Source organism: Sorghum bicolor, chromosome 3, assembly GCF_000003195.3.
Source record: "Sorghum bicolor cultivar BTx623 chromosome 3, Sorghum_bicolor_NCBIv3, whole genome shotgun sequence".
Taxonomy (NCBI): domain Eukaryota; kingdom Viridiplantae; phylum Streptophyta; class Magnoliopsida; order Poales; family Poaceae; genus Sorghum; species Sorghum bicolor.
The window spans coordinates 8101024-8125425 of record NC_012872.2 but is presented as its reverse complement, the minus strand read 5'-3'; the positions used below and the strand labels follow the sequence as shown (position 1 = coordinate 8125425).

General features: G+C 40.8%; 1 protein-coding gene and 1 long non-coding RNA gene across 7 annotated transcripts; both read left to right on the top strand.

Moving 5' to 3' along the window:
• Nucleotides 2704–4220, top strand: LOC110434100. The gene is made up of 2 exons (XR_002451573.1): nt 2704–3838; nt 3924–4220. It is a non-coding gene; the product is annotated as an uncharacterized LOC110434100 (long non-coding RNA).
• On the top strand, nt 11578–21726 carry LOC8079044. Of its 6 annotated transcripts, none has more exons than XM_021455427.1 (21): nt 11578–12054; nt 13350–13429; nt 13854–14063; nt 14381–14455; nt 14555–14670; nt 15011–15125; nt 15225–15353; nt 15797–15844; nt 16242–16441; nt 16535–16731; nt 16873–17165; nt 17275–17424; nt 17500–17967; nt 18067–18216; nt 18659–18731; nt 19169–19296; nt 19843–20043; nt 20140–20274; nt 20369–20494; nt 20719–20865; nt 21235–21726. In XM_021455427.1, exons 3-21 carry the CDS (start codon nt 13923–13925, stop codon nt 21382–21384), a joined length of 3042 nt encoding a protein of 1013 aa, XP_021311102.1. In that variant the 5' UTR covers nt 11578–12054; nt 13350–13429; nt 13854–13922; the 3' UTR covers nt 21385–21726. The 6 variants fall into 6 exon arrangements, with proteins under 6 accessions (XP_021311102.1, XP_021311101.1, XP_021311100.1 ...); XM_021455426.1 differs by having other exon boundaries at nt 12662–13429; XM_021455425.1 differs by having other exon boundaries at nt 11578–12059.

Sequence of the window (24402 nt, the reverse complement as noted above, 5' to 3'; positions counted from 1 at the left end):
AAGCAGAAGTGCTACAGTGTCAAAAATCCAAAAAAAATTAGATCTAAACAAGGCCTAATTTAGAAAACACACTAAAAATCAAACTCATAAACAAGGAAACACTAGTTATTTTTTTGTTAAGTTTTCTACTTCTTTTGCAATTTACCGTTATATGCTGAAAACTCTTACCAATAACATGCCTTTTCTCTCCGAAAGCCCCATTCACACTGTTGCGTCACGCAAAAAATATCATTAGGTAGCACAAAGGGAAAGGAAGAAGAATAATTTTTATAAATATATTAAGAGCTTGTTTTTTGGCTTTATCACATCATTTTAGGAAACGCACTAAGAACCGAACCCATAAACCTAGGAAACGTAGTTGTTTTTCATAAGTTTTTAACTTTTTTACGAGTTGCCGCTGTAAGCTGAAAACTCTTACAGACAACATGCCTTTTTCCTCAAACAACCCCAACCACAGTGTTGCATTAGAGCATCTCCAATGGTTTGTCATTTGCACTTGCTATCCTTGTTTATTTGGCAAAAACTACAAATTTGATTCTCCAATGGTTTGCTAAAGGACTTGCCAAATTTTGAGGAGTTGCTATCCAGAGGCGCTCCACGCGCAAATTTGAGGAGTTGCTATCCAGAGTTGCTATCCATGGTGGTCATTGCCGCCCCGTCCTCTTGCCTCCGTCGTCCGCGCGGCTGTCCTCTGTCGTCGTCCGTGCGGTCTCCGTCCGTCGTCGTCCGCGCAGTCTCCATCCATCATCATACGTGCGGCCGTCGTCCGTCATCGTCTGCGCGGCCTCCATCTATCGTCGTCTGCGTGGCTGTTCTCCGTCCCTCGTCCGCGCGGCCTCCATCCGTCGTCGTACGTGCGGCCGTCCTTCGTCGTCGTCCGCGCGGCCTCCGTTTAATGACAACAGTGGCCAGCAGATGGAGATCGTCGCGATGAAGCAGCGACGCACGGCGGCCACGAGAGTCACGACAGTTGAACGGTTGGAGGATGTGGGCCTTTTTTTCTATTTTACCAAGTCCAAATGACAAACCATTGGAGATACAAGATTATTTCACTTGCCATTTGTTTTAGCCACTTGCCAAAACACAAGATTTGACAAATGCAATTTGACAAACCATTGGAGATGCTCCGCAAAAAAAAACCAGTTCCTAGCCCATAAGGAAAGGAATGCAAAAAATATTTATTAATATAATTACCTTAAGTTTTCATTTTTTTTGATTTACTGTTATAGGCTGAAAGCTCTTACTAATACGTTGCCTTGTTTTTATCCTTTAACAACCCTGCCCAGAGTGTTGCATCACACAAAAAATACCAGTGCCTAGCTCACATGAAAGGAAGAAGAATATTGTTTATTAATATATTTGGAGCCTGTTTTTAGTCTTTATCACACTGTTTGAGAAAACGCGTCACTCCGTTCGCTTTTCTTATCGATCGTATTTTTTTTCAGCCAAAAGTATTTTTCTCTTATAATAAAATCAGCCAACAGTAATTTCAGTCATGACTTTTCAGACCAGCTGTTGTTCTTGTCTTAAGTTTTCAATTTTTTTTGTGATTTAAAGTTATAGGCTGAAAACTCTTACCGATAACATGGCTTTTCCCTCTAACAGCCCTACTCACACAGTGTTGCGTCACGCAAAAAATACGATCACGTAGCTTAGAAGGAAGAATAATATTATTTATCAATATAATAAGTGTTTGTTTTTAGGCTTTATCACACTATTTTAGAAAACGCACTAAGAACCGGACCCATAAACACGGAAAACCGTAGTTGTTTTCCCTTAAGTTTTTAACATTTTTGCGTCATGCAAAAAAATACCATCGCGTAGCTTAGAAGGAAGAAGAATATTATTTATTAATATAATAAGAGCTTGTTTTTAGGCTTTATCACACCATTTTAGAAAACGCGGAAAACTGTAATTGTTTTATCTTAAGTTTTTAACATTTTTTTTCAATTTACTGTTACAGGCTGAAAATTTGTAGCGATAACATGCATGATGCGATGGCTTAGAACGGTCGTTCGTCTCAACTTAAGTTGATGCTAAAAAACACTATTTAATAATTTGTTGTATGAGAATGGTCTTGTTTAGTTCTATTTTTTTCCGTAAAATGGATACTGTAGTATTTTTTTTATTTGACAAATATTATACAATTATGGACTAATTGGGCTTAAAAAATTTGTTCTGTAATATAGATAAATTGTACAATTAGTTATTTATTTTATTTATATTAATACTTCATGTATGAGCCGTAAGATTTAATTTGACGTGAAATCTGAAAAAATTTGTAAAATCTTTTGAGAATAAACAAGGCCATAGTGTACATGTTGAGAATACGGTACATACGACCTTTTTTTTAATCTCAACTGACTGTACAATGGAAAAAAAATACTCGTAGACGCCACGCCTTGGAAGAAAATGGGTGGTGTGGGCCAGTGGATCGACGTAGGTAGACAGGCAGGAAATCGTCGATCGACGTCGCTTGCGGCAGACGATAATCCACGCACGACCTAGATATATGCTCCTGCCTAATTAAAAGCTCCCCCTGTCCCCTTTCAATTCTATTAACGCGTAATAATACTGTACAGTATATAATAATAAATAAATAAATAAATAAATAAATAAATGCTCCTAAATAAAAGCACAGTAAAAAAGGAAAGCAAGAAATGGGAATCGGAAACGGAAGGCAATGAACACCTTCCTTCCGAACAGGAACAGGCGGCCCTCTCCCTCCCTCCCTCCACTCTCCTCTCTCTCCGGCTTCTATAAAAGCAGCCCTTCGTCTCCAGCCCTTCAACCCATGAACAGCAAAGGGCGAATAGTCTAGTCCAGTTCCCTCCCCCAGATTCCCCTTTTCATAGCTCTCCTTCTCGTCGTTTTTCTATTCCAGTTCTGCTGGCTTTTTTTTTTCTATATTTCTATTTCTGCTATTGTTATTTGCTTCCCTATCTATTCTATCCATTAGTTTATGGACTTCTGCGGATAGATCTCATGGTTTGTTTTGCTTCTTTCTTGCGTTTCTTGGGCCATATATCTGCCTGATGCTTGGATTCGAAGCGGAGCTCCTATCATTCCAATGAAGGGCCCTTTTCATGGGTGGTTCCGCTGCTCGTTCATGGTTCCCACTATCCTATCTCATCATGTATGTGTGTATGTACTCTAGAGGGCCCGAGAAGAGATTCATGTGGTCGTCAGTCTTTGAGATAGGCTTGTGGTTTGCATGACCGAGGAGCTGCACCGTCCCCTTGCTGGCCGCTCTTTGGATTGAAGGGAGCTCTGCATCCTGATCCATCCATTCCATCCCCCCATGCTTGCTTTGTTTATTGGCTGTTCCTGAGTGAGATCTGAGGCTCATGGCTGTATGTAGCCATGGATTTTTTTCCCTTTCTCCTAGCTGCTGCTGCTGTTTCTCCAAGATTCAATAGGCACGGTCTGCCGTGCTTATCCGTGCTGGAGCTGGATGAAGCAGGCTGCTTTGCTGCTGCCCTCATCCTCATGCCCTGGATGGTGTGGTATCGGTACCCCGTACTTGCGTCGCTTTATTCCTATCTTTGCTGGTGAGGTGTTATGTCAGTACAGTAGTTTATGTCACCCTCGTTTATCTTGTTCTATATGCTTCGGTTTCCTATTCTTACCCTGCGTCGGGCGCGTGCGTGCATTATATTTCCGGTGGTGCTCTTGGATCTTACTCTGGACGCACGCAGCTAGCCGCACGGCCAGCAGCTTCACCTCTCCATGGCCACATCGTCAACTCCTCCATTGCAGATTCGCATCTCGCTTCCTCGGCGCTCAGCTCATCCGCGCTCCGGCCGGTGACGGTGAGCTCGCTCGTCGGCGGCGCCAGGTCCGGTTTCATCAGATGTGCCTAGCTAGCTGCTCATTTTTTATTTATCCTCAACCATCATAGATGTTTGAATGCGTTGGTGCAGTGACTGATGCAAGTTTGGGGATGCAAGGACGTCGTCGTTCTAGCAGTTGCACTTACAGCCATGGTTGCGCCAAGCTTGTTTGGACTTTGGATCTGGTGTGATGCCGGATATCTGTAAGAAATGCTTTGTGGTGTAATGAGAACTGAGATTCTCTGAATGAAATATGTGAGCCTGATGTACCACTTGGGATACTTGTATCGTGAGTTGATGAGCATATTGTATTCGTCCGCTTTTTGTATAAACTTTCAATGCCTACGTGCAACGTATGCGCAATGCCGATTTCAATTCAGCTTTATCCACGCTATCTATGTTTTCTTGGTAAACTTTACTGCCCGTTACATTGATAACATATGCATGGTTTACTAATTATAGACTATTTACGAACACAGTTAGTAATTTGTAAAATGAATCTTGTAACCTATGGTTGGACAATAATTTTTATAAATAAGATGAAAATGCTACAATCCTTGTTAATCTTTACGAACTCTAAGCAAACACCCCTTATTGTAGTCAACGCAATAATGTACAACATTTGTGTTAATAAATAAATGAAATTACGTGCAAGCCACGTAGATTTAGATAAAATAGATCAATGAGCGTTTTATAAGTTCTTTGTAATACTCTCTTCCAAAATATAAAACCTTTTCTTTTTATGTTAATTCAGTTATTTTCACTTAGGCGTAGTGGATATTTACATATAACCAATAATCATTGCTATAAAACTTCCGAGAGACTAAATCTTGAATTGTTTGGTGCGCAGAGGTAGTTGAATGTACTCTCCGGAGCATAACAAATATCTTTTTAAGTTTAGTATGGGGATAATGAAAAAAAAACAGGGGGATATAAATCTGTCTCATAAATACCCTTTTTAAGCTATAGTATGGGGTAAGGAAAAATAAGAAAGTTTATGAATTTATAAGTGTTAAATAAACTACTAACTTATCAAATAGACATGACAATATCAAAGAACAGAAATGATTAAAGTTTCATCGTAAGAGTAAAAGAAGTTTCATAATAGACATACATAGAAGAAACTAGGATAAACTCCTATCTCTCCCCCTCACCATTATATTGACCTCAAACAAGGAGAAACATATAGTCCATAGGTAACTTTTATATTCCCATTGGAACAAGAATTCTTCTAGAATACGATGAGATACATGAAACCATCAAAATTATAGGGGGAAAACTAGCATGATGTTTTTTTTACAATGAAAAACTAGCATGATGTTGGACCTCATTTGTCTCTATTGGAATTCCTGTGTTTTCTTGTGTTGTATTTAGAGGACACCATATAAAAGCTTTCCTACGTTTTAAATTTCTATAGGATTCCATTCAAAGTTTGAGAATCCTACCTTCCAAAAAAGGATCAAAATGCTTAGTTCCAGTCTACAAAGCCAATGCTGAGGCCCGGTTCTTTGTGCGATGTTAGGCCCTGTTTAGTTCTGTGCCCAAAATTTTTTTATCCATCTTATCGAATCTTTGGACACATACATGGAATATTAAATATATATATAAAAATAAACTAATTACACAGTTTGGTTGGAAATCGCGAGACGAATCTATTAAGCCTAGTTACTCTATGATTAGCCTTAAGTGCTACAGTAACCCACATGTGCTAATGATAGATTAATTATACCCAATAGATTTGTCTTGGAGTTTCCTGACGAGCTATGTAATTTGTTTTTTTATTAGTTTTCTAAAACCCCTCCCGATATTCTTCCGACACATTCGATGTGACACCTAAAATTTTTTTCTCCTATCTAAACAGGGCCTTAGGCTGCTTTGTAATGTTGTACGGCCGCTTACTAGTTGACTAACATGTCATTTTAGGTGATGCTTGGATCATTGACAAAGAATGGTCTGTTTAAACTATCATCTCTTGTACTAATTTTACTCCGGATCCAAATGTATCTTTGTTTCGTAACTGCAGAAAGGTACAAGTTCTCTCTCAGCGACAAAAAGAAAAACACCCAAATAGCCCCTTATGCCAAGAAAAAAAAACATATTTAGGGGGTGGTTGGTTGAAGTCTTAAAGTTTAACAGCCGTAACACTTTCGTTTTATTTAACAATTAGTGTTCAATCATATACTAATTAGGCTTAAGAGATTCATCTCGTAAATTATTTTCTAGTTGTGCTTTTAGTTTCATAAATAGACTATATTTGATACTCCATGCATCTGTTCAAACATCCGATGTGATGAAAGTTAAAAAAAACACGATCAACTAAACAAGGCCTTACCCTCCTTGAAATCTGTTTTTCCTTAAATCGCAAAATCGGGTATAAATCCTTCCTCAACAATGAAAATAAGCTAAAAAAGTCCTTTAAGCGAAGTCACGGAAAACTTCTATTCACTCCCCTTAAATATGGCTTTTACATCCTTTAACTACTGAATCCTAGTTATAACCGTATAAGAGGCTGCTTGGTTTGCGGCCAAACCCCGCCACGCCACAGCGGTGGCGAGCCACAGATTCTGACACAACTTTTGGTTCGGTCTGCAGTTTAAGTTGCCATATATTGCTCTAGCGTAAAACTCGCCATAAAATGTGGCGCTCAAAAAGTTCATTGCAACAGCGGTGTGCCACGACCAACCACAGTTTTGGCGTGGCTAGAAGCGGGTCACATCCAAACACGTCCTAAGTCACCCCATAATAAAAAGTAAGCTAAAAAAGCCTATTTAAGCGGAGTCATTGAAAAGTCCTATTCAAGCCCCCTTAAATAAGGCTTTTCATTCTTGAATTGCAAAGTCCAGTTATAATTGTATCAAGTTATCCCTCGACAAAAATAAGCTAAAAGCGCCTTTAAGAGGTGTCACTAAAAAGTCACATTAAGATCCTTTAAATATGAGTTTTTGTTCTTTAACTGCAAATCAGGTATATAAGTCATCCCTCGACAACGTATAACCGAACATCTCTCTTTAAGCGAAGTCATGGAAAAGGTCATATTTAGATCTCTTAAATAGGGCTTTTCGTTCTTTGTCTGCAAAATCCAGTATAAATATATAAATCACCCCTTGACAAAAATAAGCTAAAAGATCCTTTTAAGTGGAGTTAGTGTAAAGTTTTATCTAGACACATCAAATATGGCTTTCCCTTTCGCAAAAATAAATAAATAAATATGCCTTTCCATGTAAAATTAGGTATAAGCAGTGGCGGACGGACGGGGGGCTGGGGGGCTGCAGCCCCCCTCGTGGGCCAAATTCGTTTGGAGCGGGTCTTCAGTCCGGCCCAAAAATGGTTAACCCTAAAAAAAACTCGACGCCAGGCTTCCGCTCGCATCCCTCGCAGCCGCTCACCCGCTCCCACTCGCATCCCGCGACGTGTGACGCCCGCTGTGCTGCCCCCGCCCCGCTCTACCGTCGCCGCCCGCCGCCGCCATTGGTGCCTGGTGCCCCGGCCGGCCGGCTCTTCCTCTGCCCCTCCCCTCTTCGTGCGGCTCTTCCACCGCTGCTCCACCTCCACGCCTCGGCGGACCACGCCGCCGCGCCGACCGCCGGGAGCCCGGGACAGCGAGGGAGGCCAGCCCCCAGCCGGCAGCCGGCCAGCCAGCGCCCACCGCCCAGGCCAGCCAGTGGCCAGCGCCCAGCCAGCCAGCCCTACTGCCCTTGGGTTACGCAGTAATGCAAGCAAGGTGAGAAGATCCCTCTATTTTTTTTCATTACTGAATACTGACTAGATTTAGATTGAGGCCATTACTGATTTACTGATTGGTTTGAATTTATAGAATGGAAAAATATTTTGGAGCGCTTTCAGGGCATAAGAAATCGTAAGATAAACTTGCCATGCAAGGTCCCAAGGTGCGTATTGTTTTAATACTTTTCTTTTTGCTTGTTATCTTGATTATTGAAGAAGTGTATGATATTTGTAAATTATGTAGCATTGAGGGTGGCGGTTCAAGTCGTATTGGTTCAAGTGGTGTCAATTCTTAAGCTGGAAGGCTCCTTGTATTTGGTACTTTTCTATCCTTAATTCTATGTATCTTTGACTTTAACTATTTTGAATCCATATCACATTATCAATCTAGGTTATATCTACTAGTATACTGTGTCTACCGAGCAAAACTTTTGTTCGCCTTGTTCTTTAGCCCCTGAAAACTAGCTAAAAATCTCACAATTCGCACTTGAGCTGTCATGAAAAATTCCTATTGCCTCTCTTTAAATATTGGGAGACGAGTCTCCTATGTTTTCACACGACAAGTTGTGCTTGCGTGGAACAGATTCGATGGATAATTTATTCAAAAAAAAAAGATTTGATGGATAATCTAAGGAAACAAGCGAATTTAGATATTTTTAAGGGTAAGTTTTATCGTTGAAAGGTGTATGTAATCAACCCATCATCGTTTTTAGGGCTCTATAACCCTTGATATGTTAGAAGTTTATATGTAATATTGTTTGATGTCTCATTACCATGTCTGCATCCACGTAATATGTCATGACCGTGGAAGCACTTTTAAATTTAGTCTTTGAGGCTATTTATATGGTTTTTAATTGTTTAAAAGTAGAACACCTGGTCTTGTTTAGATGCGAAAAGATTTTGGATTTCGCTACCGTAGCACTTTCGTTTGTTTGTGGTAAATATTGTTTAATTATGGACTAACTAGGATCAAAAGATTCATCTCGTGATTTCCAGCTAAACTGTGCAATTAGTTTTTATTTTCGTCTATATTTAATGCTTAATGCATATGTCGAAAGATTCGATGTGACAGAAAATATTGAAAACTTTTTGGTTTTCGGTATAAACGCCCTAGTTTTAGAGACGTACGTACACTAGATTTTTTTCCCATGCAGTTATACAATAAATAATTGCGGCTAGTATACTGCTATAGAAATGCTGCAGTGCTTAATGACGCTTTACTGTCCCTCTATGTCTTTCCTGCCAAGATCTGGAAATAGATGCCGAGCATTCAAGCGGGAAACGGATCTGCCGTAAAGAAAGAAGGCATGAATTGCGCAATGGCAGTGGCAGGTTGAGGGAAACGGGTGCAGGTTGAGGAAGGCATGAATTGCGCAATGGCTGGCAATAAACACCTTCCCTAATAAGCTTCCCTTGGCCCCTGTATAAAACCAGCCCTCCATCTCGCATCCTTCTTCGCCCATCACCATCAATCGACAGCAAGAAATGAATCCTTCCTCATCTACCTGCTTCGTTAACCATGGCGCCGGCGCTTCTCGGTCGCCCTTGCCCACATACTTGAGGCACGCATCGTCTTTCCAAGCTACTCGTTCCCAAGCTAAGCTATCTTGCTACCTTTTATTTATCTTTGGTTGGAGATCTTTTGTAAGCGCTATGACAGTGTTTGTTTGTTTGTTTGTTTGTGCTGCAGGCGTTATTGGTGTTCTAGGCCGCAGTTGGATTCGGTAGATGATCTGGATTTAAGGCAGAGCTCTCTTCAAACCAATCGAGGGTAGATTTGAAGGGTGATCGAGCTGCTCGTTCATGGTTCCCACTATCCCATCTCATCAGAGACACTGACAGAGATCGTGAAGGTAGCGAGAGAGATGCTTGAGATGGGCCTGTGGTTTGCATGACCGAGGAGCTGCATCGTCCCCTTTGTCGACCGCTCGTTGGATTGAAGGGAGCTCTGCGTCTTCCTCCCAATTCTTTCTTTCCAGATGTGCGTGGAACATTTGTCCATGTCTTTCAGTCTAGTGATATGTATGAAAACGAATCGAATACGGATGGATATCATTGATATCATATTTGTTTTCATATTTCTGTTTGGATTCGAATTCGAGTAGTATAATATCAACTCTGTCAGATAAAATATGATTAGACGTCGACATCATAAATATACGATTTAAGTATTTGAATATGAATATGGTATCGGATGTTGAATATTCGAACTCGATATAGATAGATTACCTCTCTAAACGAATTCGGTCTCAAATACAATCAGCTGAATGACTGACAGATTCGGCTGGTAAGCCGAAACGAACAAAGGCGACAACAGCATGGTCATAAAAGTATTTTTTAAGATAAATCTATTCATATGGTTTTCACATTTTCAAATTTAATAACTAAAAAGTTATTCATAATTTATATTTGTAATATTTGATCTAAACTTTATCATAAAGATTTTCTTTATAGATACATAGGGAGGATGATTTTCTTTATCCAAAACTTTCTCTTTGCCTTGTTCTTGGTGCTGCAGCTCCGCACAGATGTACTCCTACTATCTGAAGTCCACCAGGAGGTGACAGTTTGATGCCGTGAGGACGCTTCCAATGTATTTATTGGATGTTTAGTTTCTAAATTTTTTTTTAGATTTTCCATCACGTCGAATCTTGAGGTATATACATGAACATTAAATATAGATTAAAAAATAATTAATTGTATAATTTATCTATAATTTACGAGAATCATTTGAGTCTAGTTAGCCTATAATTAGATAATAATTATTAAATACAAACAAATGTGTTAGTATACATAAAATTTTCACCAACAAGGCGCATCATATGCTTGCTGTCTCCACTCTCCAGTAATATCCTGTCTGCAGTGCGCTGTGGACCTGTGGTATGGCAAAACCGCAGAAGTGGGCATTTATGCAGTAATGGGCCTTCATTTACGGCCAGTTTGTTGATTGTAGGCCTTATTAGCCTGAGACCCGGCCTATGCTCCGCCTGTTACTGGTGGTGGGGCACGAGGTTTTGGGCCGTCAACAATTTTTTTTGCATTTTAGCGGGCACACGAGGCGCATGGTACTCCCTGCATCTTGTTTGACTTTTTTTACTCCAAGTTTGACCACTCGTCTTATTCAAAAATTTTATGCAAATATAGTCAAATTTAAGTCAATCTTGAAGAACTTTTATTAATAAACCAATATACAACAAAAAAAGTGATATTTTGTACAAAACTTTGAATAAGACGAGTGGTCAAACTTGATATTAAAAAAGTCAAACGACTTAAAATTTGGAATGGATTGAGTACTACTCATACCTCAGACATCTGTTGACTTCTTTTGTTTTCTTTGAAATGTTGCAGTTGCTGTAGCAAAATTTTGGAGCTTTTCTTTCGCTGCCTGTCCACTGTCATCATGACACAAAAAGGCCAAACATTTGAAAGACCAAGCGTCTAGTGAGGCCTTATTTAGTTACACTCGAAATCCGAAAACTTTTTAAAACTTTTTAAGATTATTTATTACATCAAATCTTACGGCATATATATAGAATATTAAATATAGACGAAAAAATTAACTAATCACATAGTTTAGCTGTAATTTACGAGACGAATGTATTAAGCTAGTTAGTTCATGGTTAAATAGTAATTGGTAAATATAAACAAAAGTGCTATAGAACCTAAAAACTTTTCACCCAGGAAAGTTCCACCTAAAATTTAAAAACATTTTAAGATTTCTTATCAGATCGAATCTTGCATCACATGTAGTAAGCATTAAATATAAAAAATAACTAACTGTATAGTTTGTATGTAATTTGCGAGATGAATATTTTGAGCATTAAAAATAACTAATCACATGTCTGTAATTTTATCTATAATTATAACCATACAATTATTTTTTTAAACATTTAAAATAAGTAATAAAGATTTGTCTTATAAATTATAGACAAACTATAAAATTAATTATTTTTAATCTATATTTAATGTTCCGTGCATATGTTGTAAGATTCGATAGGACTAGAAATCTTGAAAGTTTTTTTTTTGATTTTGGGTAAACAAGCAAGCCGTTTATAGTCGTACAAAATTAGCGAAGACGCAACGTGAGCGCCAAAATTAGCAAAGTCCCGCCGCCGCCCCGCAACGGAAACCCGCGCGGCCGACCCCAGCTCCGCCGCCTCCGCTCGTCCGCTCATCCGCCGTCTTCCGCTCCTCCACTGCATGGCCCGTCCGTCCACCCTCCGCCCCAGCACCTCGGCTCCTCCACCCTCCGGCCCCACGCGCTCGGCTGCTCCGCTCGTCCAGCCTTCGGCCCCACGCGCACCGCGGCCGCCGTATCTCCCGTCGTTCATCTGGCCATCCACAACGGTGATGCGGAGCACGTGGTGCGTCTTGAAGGTGAAGGCAGTTCCATCTCTGGCGTCACGGTGAGGGAATGCCACAACGTGGTGGACGCCACCGCCGTGGTGCTCCCGTTGCGGCCCGGGTCTGGACGCCTAAGCTTCTTCTTCCTTTGCTGGTAAGGTATGGGCGACCTAGCCTGCATGTGTTAATTGGTTCATATGTTTTGCCCGCAAGGTGTGTACAATACTCAAGTTCAACACATTCTGGATGTCTGGTTGCTTTGTATGAATAGCAGCTGAATTCCTTTTTCAAAATTTAGGATCTGATTTGATTGGATTGTCAGGATAGTATACCACTACAGAAGCAAATGGGGAAACCGTGTGGAATGATATTATGATTTGATTAATAGTTGTGAAAGGATCTAGGAAATAATTCCTTTGAAAGTTCAAGATGATGCAGACCTGGAAACTATTATTGCAAGCAAAAATTGTGTAGAGTTGCTGCTAATCTCACCGTTCGTTAAAAAAACCTTGTACTTTTTTCATTAGTAATGTAAGTGACCCCTTAAATCAAAGTGTAATTTGTCCTAGGAATAGGAATTTTCAATGAATGAGTTAAAGGATCAATATCACCTCTAGTCCCGATTCTGAAGTTCAGGGCAATATTTGTTCAATTAGGAAAAAAGAGATGACTCATAATACCATTTGCTCATTACAATTGCCAAGTACACCAAATGAACTTTTTGGGCAGTTTTTAACATAGCTTTCTTGTACTTTATAAAGCTGCCTCCAAGGCCACTTCTAGAGGAATTGGGCAAGGTGCTTCGTGCCTGGCTGCTATGGTGCAATTATTGTTGTGAACTGTGCGTATCTGTTTCATGTTAGTCCTAATTTTCTGTCTTTTGAAAAACTGCATGTGAACAAAATATAATGTTTGTGGTTTTGTTTCCGAAGGGAGCTCTATAGCAGTGGACTTGTAGCAAAGTTTTGAAGTTAATCCATATCCTTGTAATCTGGTAGAAGTGATTAGTCAGAGTAGTGTTTTGTCAATCTATTTTGAACCCAAATCTGAATATTAAGGCATGTAGCTGATAGGTTATGAACAAAAGAGAACTACTGATAAATTTTTCTGTACAACTTGTGGTCATTGTTAGTGGTGCTGACTTGAGAACTATTACAAGTACTTGTTCCTTCTCATCTGTGATCTCTTGTTGGAAACAAATAACATCACATACTGCTGTCTTGCAAGCACACTCTTCTGACCAATTTTGGGTTCTGCTGTATCACTGAAACAATGAGTATAGGCTGCAGGCACAAGAGTTGGTTGGCTGGTTCAGCATTATTTGGTACCAGTGAAGCTGATGCATCTTAATTGGTTCTGACCACATGTTTGGTAGCAGAAGCACTATCAAATGCTTCTTGCCATTCATAGTGTGTAAGATTATGATTTTGTCTTACATATTTTTTTCAGTGGACTACGGAGGATCTGAGACGTGCAGAAGCACCAACATTGATTGGATTTGGGGAACAGGATACTGTCAAACATTAGAAGTAAGCAAGTAGCCCTGATAGAGGAACTTTTTTAGCCAAATTATTTAGAGCGGATCAGTCGCGATTTGCAAATAGGCATCGGTGATCAAATTCAAATATTCAAATGGACCAAATCACTTTGCAGTGAGCATTAGATGGGCCCGTGTGTCTGGTCAGTGGTGGATGCTTGTTTCATTCGCGTGCAATCCGTCACGTTCTCAAATGTTTGATTGGTAATGTTGCTTTGACCGCAGTGCTGTGTTGGTCAAGTGGCTCGTGGAATTAGTGCTTGGTGGTGAGCGATAGTGATTGATTTGAGGAGCGTTTGGCATGTTGCTAATGTAGTAGATGGGATCGATTTGGTTCATTTGCTCGTTGGGGCATGCTTGAAAATTGTTATTGATCCATGGGCTGTGATTTGACTAAAAACTTTCCTCTTTATCAGGGTTTGGTTCGAGCAGTGGAGTTGCCCATATGTTGTGCGGAGGAGCACTGGTGAAGCCTAAGAACCCTTATGTCGATGGGCGTGGTCTCGAGGGAGGTGTTGCCAGCATGCGAGAAGCTCTGCTTCATTTGCCCATCCCTGCGGACGAGGTCCCGCCATCCGGTGAAGCGCTACAAGAAGTTGCTTGCAGAAATCTTCCCTCGGACACAGGTCCCGTCTATTACAAATGCTCCAAAGTTCTGGTCATATATACTATTTCTATAGCCTACCTATCATTACTCTGTATCAGAGACAATATAATGTTGCATGGTTTGAGATTCTCCATTACAGTTATTGTCTCTATTTATCTCATTCTGTAACACATTCTACCTCCACAAAAGTATTTGTTGTAGACATGGAGGCGATTATTGTAAAATTTCTGTTGTCATTATATTTTCAAGAATGGACACATAACTATAAGAACCTTTGTTTTGGCAAGTCTCTACAATGTGAGTGCTAGCTGCAAAAGTCCTTGTTCTTCTTTTCAGGATGAAGGACCAAATGATCGCAAGATAGGGAAACTGTGTGAATATATTTCAAGGAATCCTATGCGTGTTCCAAAGGTTTATTTTTTTTATGCCTTGCCTGTATAGTTTAAAGTGTTACATGAGTTCAATTCAATTATGAAAACTGTCGTGAAAATTATGTATGTTCTTTTACAGATTACAGTTTACTTAGAGCAAAAATGCTACAAGGAATTTAGGGCTGAGCGCTATGGTTCAGTGAAAGTTGTTATGGCAATCTATCGAAAGGTGATATGTTCTTGTCAGGAGCAATTGTAAGTTTTTTCTACTTATAAACATAGCTGCATTTTTTCTCCTTTGCATATGCCATGCATTTCTAGTTTCAAAGCATTGTAACTTGCTATCTTCAATGACAATTTATTATTTTTTCTTCAATGATCATTATTTTTTTTTCAGTTTTAGATGGACCTTGCTCTGTGATAACATTTGAATTTGTACTTGGAGCAAAAATTGTAGTTCTTTTTCTTATAGGAAATATGCTCTTACTCATTATGTATTGGAACTTTAATAAGAAAGTGTTGCATCGATAAATGAAATTTAGTTTATATATAAACGTGAACAATTAATGTAATGGGTGACACCATTGTTTTGCAGGCCACTTTTTGCCAACAGCTTGCTAACAATTGTAGAGACATTATTGGAGCAAAATAGACAGGATGACTTGCGGAAATTAGCATGTCAAACACTTTTTGACTTTATAAATCATCAGGTATTTAAACATTCTTGTGGCATCAAAATGGATGCATCATGTATTATTAGTCTCTTTTTAGACTGTTTTAACTCATGGATTATTAACTTCTCATTGTAGGTTGACAGTACTTACATGTTCAATTTAGAAAACCAGATTCCTAAACTATGTCATCTGGCCCAAGAGATGGGTGAAAAGGAGAAGATATGCATTCTTCATGCAGCTGGGCTACAAGCTCTTTCATCTATGGTATTTGTTTCTCTTGTTATGCCTTGTGGCCTTCTTGGTGTGGAGCTGTTTGGTTCAAGATTAGCTTGTCCTGCATTGTGTATTCATTGATAGGAGTAATTCATAGTATGATGTGATATTTTTAAAAAGTTCTTTCTCATGCACCATACTGTTCAAGATAATCAATTCAACCCCTTCTATCAAACAATGATTGTGGACCGCCATCCCGGAAAGAGAATGTAGGCTCTATGTTCCCTCTTAGGACCTGTTTGAAACAGGAGGATTCTTTTTGTCAAACTTGAACTAAATCCTTTGGATCTCAATGCCCCTTCCTCTTATAAAAAGGCCACTAATGTTCCAACAAAATTAACAAAAAATTCATTTCATTTTCCGCTCTGCTACATTTGCATTTCTTTCTGTTTCCCCACAATTTTAATGCCTAATGTTGATTTGTGTGCTTGCAGATTTGGTTTATGGGTGAGTACTCCCACATGTCAGCAGAGCTTGATAATGTAAGTGTGTTGTTTTGTCTTCCCCCTTGCTGCTTAGTTGATTTTGGTAAGAAGTAAAGTAAACAGTTGTTAGCCCAACCAAAGCCTTTATTTTTGGTGATTCTGAATAATTCAGTAACCCATAGTACTTTCCAGTATCTAATGTTGTAATAGATCTAGAGTTCTAGATAGGATACCTTAGGGTGAGCTTGGACATGTCATGGCTGGTTCATAGCCCTGTAAATTTTGTCCAAATCATGCAAGATAAAGCTTTTGGTCATACCCTTTAGTTATTAGCTTGTAATGTCCAATTCCTTCCAGCATCATATAGCAGGAAGCCTGGAAGTGTAGAATGACGTGTCATTATAATTTCCACCGCTCCTCTATTCTCAGCTACTACTGTTCAATGATTTCACAGGTTGTTTCTGCAGTTCTGGAAAATTATGAGAGCCCATACGCAAATGCTGATAATGATGCCGCTGTTGAGGATAGACGAATTCAATGGGTGAATGAAGTGCTCAAAGCTGAAGGTCATGAACCTCCTGCTGTTACCATTTTGACAAGGGTTCCTTCATGGAAAGTTATTAGAACTGTTCACGGTGAATTAAGTTTGACAATGTAAATAAAGTTCAGGCATGTGGAATACTTGAAAGTTTTATACTGTATGAAATTTATCTAATATATTATATCTTTTAAATCATTTTCCCACAGAGAAGAATCAACAAGTCCAAATTTTTGGTCAGGGATTTGTCTACATAACCTTGCTAGAATATCCAGGGGAGGAACAACAGTGCGACGAGTTCTGGAAGCTATATTTCGTTATTTTGATAATAACAATCTATGGTCACCTTCTAAAGGATTTGCACTGTGTGTCCTGCTGGATATGCAGATTGTGATGGAGAAATCTGGTATTCATTGTTTCCTCAATCTTCTTATTTGATTTGTATACATTTTGTACTTATTATCTGTGATATTTATATAATCTATATAGGCATTCTTGTCTTTAACCATCGCTGATTCTGACAGATATTTACATCATTGTATGCCAGGACAGAATGCTCATATATTGTTGTCTATGTTAGTCAAGCATCTTGAACACAAGAATGTATTGAAACAACCAGATATGAATCTAGATATCATTGAAGTTACTTCACGCCTTGCTGAACACTCCAAAGCTCAGTCTTCTACAGCACTGATGGCTTCAATAAGTGATATGGTCAGGCATATGGCTAAAAGCATGCAATCCTTGGCCACTGATGCAGATCCTGGAGACAGCATGGTCAAATGGAATAGCAGATATGGGAAAGCTGTAGATGAATGTCTTGTTCAGTTGTCTAGAAAGGTCAATTTTTCTAAATATATTTTAGAGGTGTATTGCTTTATTTTTTTTTTCATTTATAGCTCCACAGATGCAGTCTATGGATAATTTGTTTTTTTTTTGTCCTCTTCAGGTCGGTGATGCTGGACCTATCCTTGATACATTAGCTGTAGTACTGGAAAATATTTCAAGTTCTATGATTGTTGCACGGTCTACTATTTCTGCAGCATATCGCACTGCTCAAATAGTTGCATCATTGCCAAACTTGTCACATCAGAGCAAAGTAAGTTGATTGACAATATTTTTCTGCATCCTCTACTAACTATACCAGCTCTACTAACTATACTACACATTGTAGGCATTTCCTGAGGCGTTGTTTCATCAACTGCTTTTAGCAATGGTCTATCCAGATTGTGAGACACATTTAGGAGCACATCGGATTTTCTCTGTTGTTCTTGTTCCCTCTTCTGTCGCTCCATGCTCATTTGCAGGCACATCACAGACAAGGAAGATTGATCTCCGAAGGACATTATCTAGAACAACATCGGTGTTTTCATCTTCTGCTGCTTTGTTTGGGAAACTTAAAAGAGACATGCTTTCATTTCGTGAAAGTCCGCTCCAGGATAACACAAAGCTACTGCCCATCAGTGAGAGTGCAGATGAGATCAGTGCAAATGATGCAGAGAATGCAGATGAGATCAGTGCAAATGATGCAAAATTATTCAAGTCACATACTATTCAAAGGATGGCTAGTACAAAAGATATTTCTCTTCCCTCTTCCACAGATACAAGTACTTCAAGTGAACCAACTCCAAATCAGGAAAAGGTCCGTGTTAGATTTTCCTTTTTGTGGCTAGTAGGATCCTCTAGTAACTATGCCTTTTCCTTTCTCACTAGAATAAAAGGTATCATTATTTACATGCAGGATGCTGTCACCCTCATGCTCAGTGTTCGTCAGGCAAATCTTCTTCTTTCCTCCTTATGGACTCAGGCACTGTTGCCTGAAAATGTTCCGCGGAATTATGAAGCAATTTCTCATACTTACAGCTTGATGCTATTGTTTTCTAGAGCCAAGGTGAGAGGACACATTACTCTGCTTTATATCTGAAACATGGCATGTATTTGGCTTTACTCTTTGTCGGTATGAGACAAGGTCGTAATGCTGTCAATATTATTGCGTAGTGTATTACTCGGTATTGGGAACCCATTTTACTTTTCACATTCAACACCATTGAACACAGGAATCTGTCAGCTCAAAGGCAAAGCAAACTAAAACTATTATAGCGCTCTCCATAAGATGTTGGATTTATTGCACTGCCAATTACATCATAATCAATTCTCTTTCATGGATCAAAGTCAACATTTTTTATCTCATTTGTATGATTTGCTAGATTGTTGATCGAGGGTGAACGCATACAACTGCACTCTTAACCTTGCATAGTTTCCTCTCTCTCTCCTTGCCACTTCCCCCTCTATTTTGATTTGTTTAGTTCGTACCTAACCTATTCTTACTGCAGGGCTCAGGTGCCGAAGTTTTGGTTGGTAGCTTTCAGCTTGCCTTTTCATTAAGAAGTGTTTCGTTACAAGCAGGTATGCTTCCCTCTTATACAGTGTTCATCATCTATTGAGTCAGAATAACTCTTTTAGCATCTTTATTATGTGGTTGTCAGTCGAAACAAATATTCCTTCATGTAAGATAAAAATTGTCACGTGGTGGCAGTGACACTTATACAAATGGGATGCTGCTAGCATGTTAACTTGAGCTTCAATGGCAACTCAGAATCATTAAGTACTTAGTACTTATGAATTGCCGGTTTTGTAGTTCTCCTCACAAGTTGGGAACTAACTCAGAACCAAAGGCTTGCTAATTTGAACTTCACATATATAACTATGCCTGGGGAACTATGCTGTACAATACACAGTGAAAAACTTGTGCTTCTGCCAAATCTTTTCCACATGGATATTTCTTTCACTTCAACATTTGTATATACATATTTATAATGTAATCCTATGGACATGCTCTGCAGGTTTTCTTCCACCTTCACGCAGGCGTTCTCTTTTTACTTTGGCAACTTCAATGCTCGTGTTTTTCTCGAAAGCTTTTAGCATTCCAGCGCTCATTCCAGTTGTGAAGCATGTGTTGACAGAAAGTACAGTAAGTGAAACAAGTTCCTTGCTTCATTTGTATTTGCAGTGAAGTCATGTATGTGAACTATACAGGCAACTAAAAAGTCCAGTGAATTTTGGTACTGTATTAGCCAGCTAAAGACATGTATGAGGCATTCCCAAAAAAACAGTACACGAAACACTCAAATCCCAATCCAATCTGAGCAGATCCCAGGCCAGGACGGGTACCATGCCTGGGCCAGCTAAGCTCTCCTTGTGCTATCAAGCCTGAGATTTCATGTTCAGGGTCTCAGGAAGTAGTACCGAGGCCCATATTGAAATTCTTATTGAATCTGCCAGGGCATGCCTAATTGGACGAGACTGGCCTGTTTTTGCTTAGCTCTGAGTTAGAAGTTATTGTGTCAATTGTTGCCCTTCTTTCATTGAGAGCCAGTACAGAACTATTTAATCTACTGCTTTACAGACCTGCCTGTTATGAATTGATCTCGAGTGAGTTGTTCAGCAGCATTGGATCATTGGTCCAAGAAATGAGAATATAGAATTTCACCTGTTATTTTTATGTGCCTTGTTGCAGGTTGATCCATTTCTTTGTTTAATAGAAGACTGCAGATTGCAGGCTCTTGATAGTGCTGCTGAGCCTTGCACGAAACTCTATGGTTCAAAAGAAGATGACGATCTAGCTCTGAAATCACTCTCCAACATTGACATAAATGAAGATCAGTCAAAAGAAACATCAGTGTCTCTTATACTTGACAGCTTGGAACATCTGTCAGAGGTACTGGACAAAAGATTATGATATATATGCTATTCCTCATGCTGTGAACCTTTTACTTGCTTATTTGGCAATGCTCTGATGTTATTCTCTCTGCAGTCAGAATTGTCGACTATTAGAAAACAGCTGCTTGAGGAATTTTCAGCAGATGACATCTGTATGGGATCTCATTTTACTGAAACACCTTCGAAGTCTCCAGCACAAAATGGAAAACTGCACCAAAAGTCTATGGAGGTGATCAGTCTTGTTCGTGATAGATGAGGAACAAGTAAACACCTGTGAAGTTTTATCAGTTTGTTCTTATATTACTATGATGGTACTTCTGCAGGTTATTCCATTGGGATTTGTTTTTGAAGATGATACTCTCGTTGAAGCATCTGACAGCTTAGTAGAACCACACTTGCGACATCCGCCATGTAACAGCATTCTTGATGTTGACCGGCTTCTTAATTCAGTATGTACTTATCTCCTGTTTCTTCTACATTGTTCAAAATGCTCTGGAAAAAAAGAATATCTTTGTGTATTTCATTCGATAATTGTTTGACACTTGTTAGAACATAATTCATTTTTTTCGATCAATTTTTAGAACATAATTTCATACTCTTACATGATGGTAACACTAAGAGCATTTTTAATATAAGTTAATGAATTCTGAGAAGAGTTATAATTTATGTATAGGTTTCGGAAACATCTCAGCATGTTGGAAGGTTGTCAGTTTCAACAAATAAGGATCTGCCTTTCAAGGAGGTAGCCAACCAATGTGAAGCACTTCTGATTGGGAAGCAGCAAAAGCTATCTGTCTGCATGAGTGTCCGTGGAAAAGAGGTTAGAGATCATGAGCATCTTGAGCTGTCCACAGTTAAACAGCTGCCAATAGTTTATAAAAACAGTATTCATTGACAGTTGGACGTTATGTGAACTGAGTACATTTTGCAGTGTCACCAAGTGAAGGAAGCAACTTTACTTAAGATATCTGGCACCTATTTTTACTTTGCATTTCCTTTCTTAAAGTTGCAGTTTCAATGTTTTTATCTGATAGGATAATTTAAAATCAGATATTGAGATTCAACCCAGGAGGAATTAAATGTTTCTTTATCTCTTTATTTAGGCATAATAAAAGTTATTGACACCATGCAGTTCGTTCTCTATCCACACCCTTATTGTGCATGAGCTCACAAGGTTCTTAACTTTCAGGATGGTGAATCATCCATTGAGCAGTCATCTCCGCAGGATCCTCAAGCAGATACGTTTCTCTGCACAGCTGATGAACAATGGCACCCCAATTCCTGCAAGCTCCCAGTGCTGTGTCCCTATGACCAGTTCCTTGCAACGTCTGGATGCTAAGATGATCTCTTCTGGGATGTGGACCTCTATGACAAGAATGTGTTCAGTGGACACCTAAAAATTGGCGGTTCCAGCTCATGCATGCTAAAATAGGTGCCCTTAACAGATGTCCATCGGGGCAAAGGTTCCTTGGAGACTCAGATGAGTCATGTTTGCGTGCCAGATGACATGATCTCCCTCATTCGTAAATGGTTCTCTCATTTGTAAATGGTTCTCGTCTACCATGGGAAATATAGGGGGGTTGCATCATTGAGTTTATTTCATTGTTTCACTCATGCTTTGTACTAACTATTATTACTTTATTAGCTTGTGATGGATGATGTGGTAGAGAATATTATTACTTTTAGCTTGTGACGGTAGAGAATACATCCGATACCGTATCCGTATCCGAATACTTAAATCGTATATTCGTGATGTCGATATCTAATCATATCTTATCCGATATGGTTGACACTATCCGTATTTGAATTCGAATCCGACCAAAAATATGAAAACAAATATGATATCAATGATATCTGTTCGTATCTGATCCGTTTTCATCCGAGGAGCCTGGAAGAGGAAGGGAGACGCGGCAGGGGGCACGCGAGCGGGGTTGTTGGGAAAATGCTCCGCGCACTCCCCAGCAGCACAGCGAATCGAGGATCTTCTCACTCGGTACCGTGAGAGGGTGAACAGTAGTGAACAGTGAGCTCGACAGTAGGTGAATACAATGAATGCTCTCCCTCTTTATTAATGAAGGCATCACGCCCCTTATATAGGGCCCGGAAACCGACCTAATGACATTTACATAAATACCCCGTGACGGTGGGGGATATTCCAGCATATTCTTACATCACAGTCTATTGACCCTAAGTCACCCGCGTAATTTCACATTGCGAGCCCTTCGTTTACCCCCTGTCTGGGGCTTCAGCTGGACGGAGGCTTGGATCCTCCGCCCAATCGCAGATCCTCCGACGCTTCAGTGTCGGAGGTCCCTCAGCCTGAGTCGGAGGTTCCTCGGTCTGGCCGCGTCTCTCGCCATCCTCGGACCCGGGAGGGTCGGAGGTTCCCCCCCTTTCTTTGCTTGTGGGCCTCCGCCGGTGTCCCAGTCCCTGCACACACTTAGCACGACAAGACGAGTCGTCAACATTAGTATTTTCCAGTGGAGGATATCCTCCGACGCTTCAGGCGTCGGAGGTTCCTCGGGTGAAGGATAACCTTTGACGCTACCAGGGGGAAGGATGCAGCCGTTCCCCAACAGTTCCCCCTTTTTTGGCTAATGGCACTCCTGCGGTCCATGTGCTCAAAAACATGCCCGCAGTCGCGAGCATGGTTGCTTCCTTCCCCCCTGGTGCGCAGGATGTGGTTGTTAGCGGTGTAGGAAAAATATTTTCTTTGGTCATGAATTTAATTAGTTTGTTTGTTTTGCTAGGATCCTCCGATCATTGTTGTTCTAGGAGCTTTCTATCCTTCGCGCGTTAGGTTGCGGAGGATATTGGGTTGTCGTTTGAGTTGCACGTCTAGCCGTTGGAGGTAGCCGTTGGCACCGGGGAATTGCAACGGTCGGGCCGAGCCCTCCGCTTTTAGCCGTTGGGCGCTGGGAATCGCAACGGCCGCGCGGTCGCAGGCCCCCCCTATAAAAGGGGGAGGAGGGGGCGCTTGGTTCTCACCGTTGCTACCTGCTGTTTGCGTTCCTTCCTTCGCCAGCTCATTTTTGCTTTAGTTGCGTATAGCTCTCAAGTGTTTGCGGAGGATATAAGGTGGCTCATTTTCCTTCGCCTCGCCCTTCAAGGTCAGATTTTTCTGGTCCTTTGCGTAATTTCCTTAGTGTGAGGTCCGGTGGTTGGTTGCGGAGGTTTGAAGATTGGATGCTTGAGGTGGCTGCGGCTCAGGATCTGGAGGAGACGTTATCTGACGTCGAAGCTTCTGTTGGCGACTTGATTTGTGCGAAGGAGTTTGAGGAGATGTCTGCGATCACTTTCGAGTTTGGTGAGTCGACTGTCAGGACGGAGGATATTGTCGATATGGTTGAAGCTAGGTTTTTCAAGGATGGCCGAGCGAAGGCTCCTCCTGCGGGTCAGACGGTGCCTGCGCCTGAAGAGGGGTATGCGGTGGTATTCAGGGACTTCTTTACTTGCGGACTTCGGATGCCTCCGTATCATTTCCTTCGCGAAGTGATGGAGAGTTTCAACGTGGAGTTGCAGCATTTCAGCCCTAATGGGATACTGACCCTTAGCAAATTTGCCTGGGCGTGCGAATCCTACGGAGCTATGCCCCACATCGACACTTTCTGCTCGTACTTTGAGCTCCAGCGCCAGCCTAAAAAGGTGAAGGATGCCGAAGGTGTTGAATATATTGCGCAGTTTGGAAGCTGCGCGTTCATGCCGCGCCGCACAATGCCTGGGCCAAGGTATGAAATCTCCTACTGCCAAAAGGGGAAGTGGGAGAAGGATTGGATGAGAGCCTGGTTCTATGTGAAGACCCCCGCTGCGTCGAGGACTCTGGAAGACGGTAGCGTTGATAAGGTTTACCCTTATGCGTCTGAGATGAGTGAGCTCAAGCCTATCTACAAGGTTGATCCTTCGAAGCCGGTGTCGGAGGAACAGCTTGAGGCGCGACTGGCTTGCGACAAGGCCTTTGCGCTGGCTTGCCGATACTCCGGAGGTCGGGACTTGGTCGAGGAGATGGTCACAGCCGACTACTGGCTCCTTGGCCGCAGGACCGACGAGTTCACCATTGAAATGGTGCAAGTACCGGTCTTTGGTCCTCCGGAGGGGTTGTCGTTTCCTCGGTTTGGCGCGGGTTTGCCGGAGGATGAAGTGAAGGAATCTTTCCTTGACTGCGTGGAGGTTTCTGCTCGGAGGATCGTTGGAAAGATCTCAGAGAAGGAATACCTCTAGCGGAAGTCCGCACTTGGGACTATGCCGCGTTTCAATCGCGTTTTTGAAGAATTGGGGATCGAGTATGAGGATTATGTCGTTCCTCCGGAGGTTCTGCTCGGCCTGGAGAAGAAGAAGGATTCGTCCAAGGCCGTTGCTG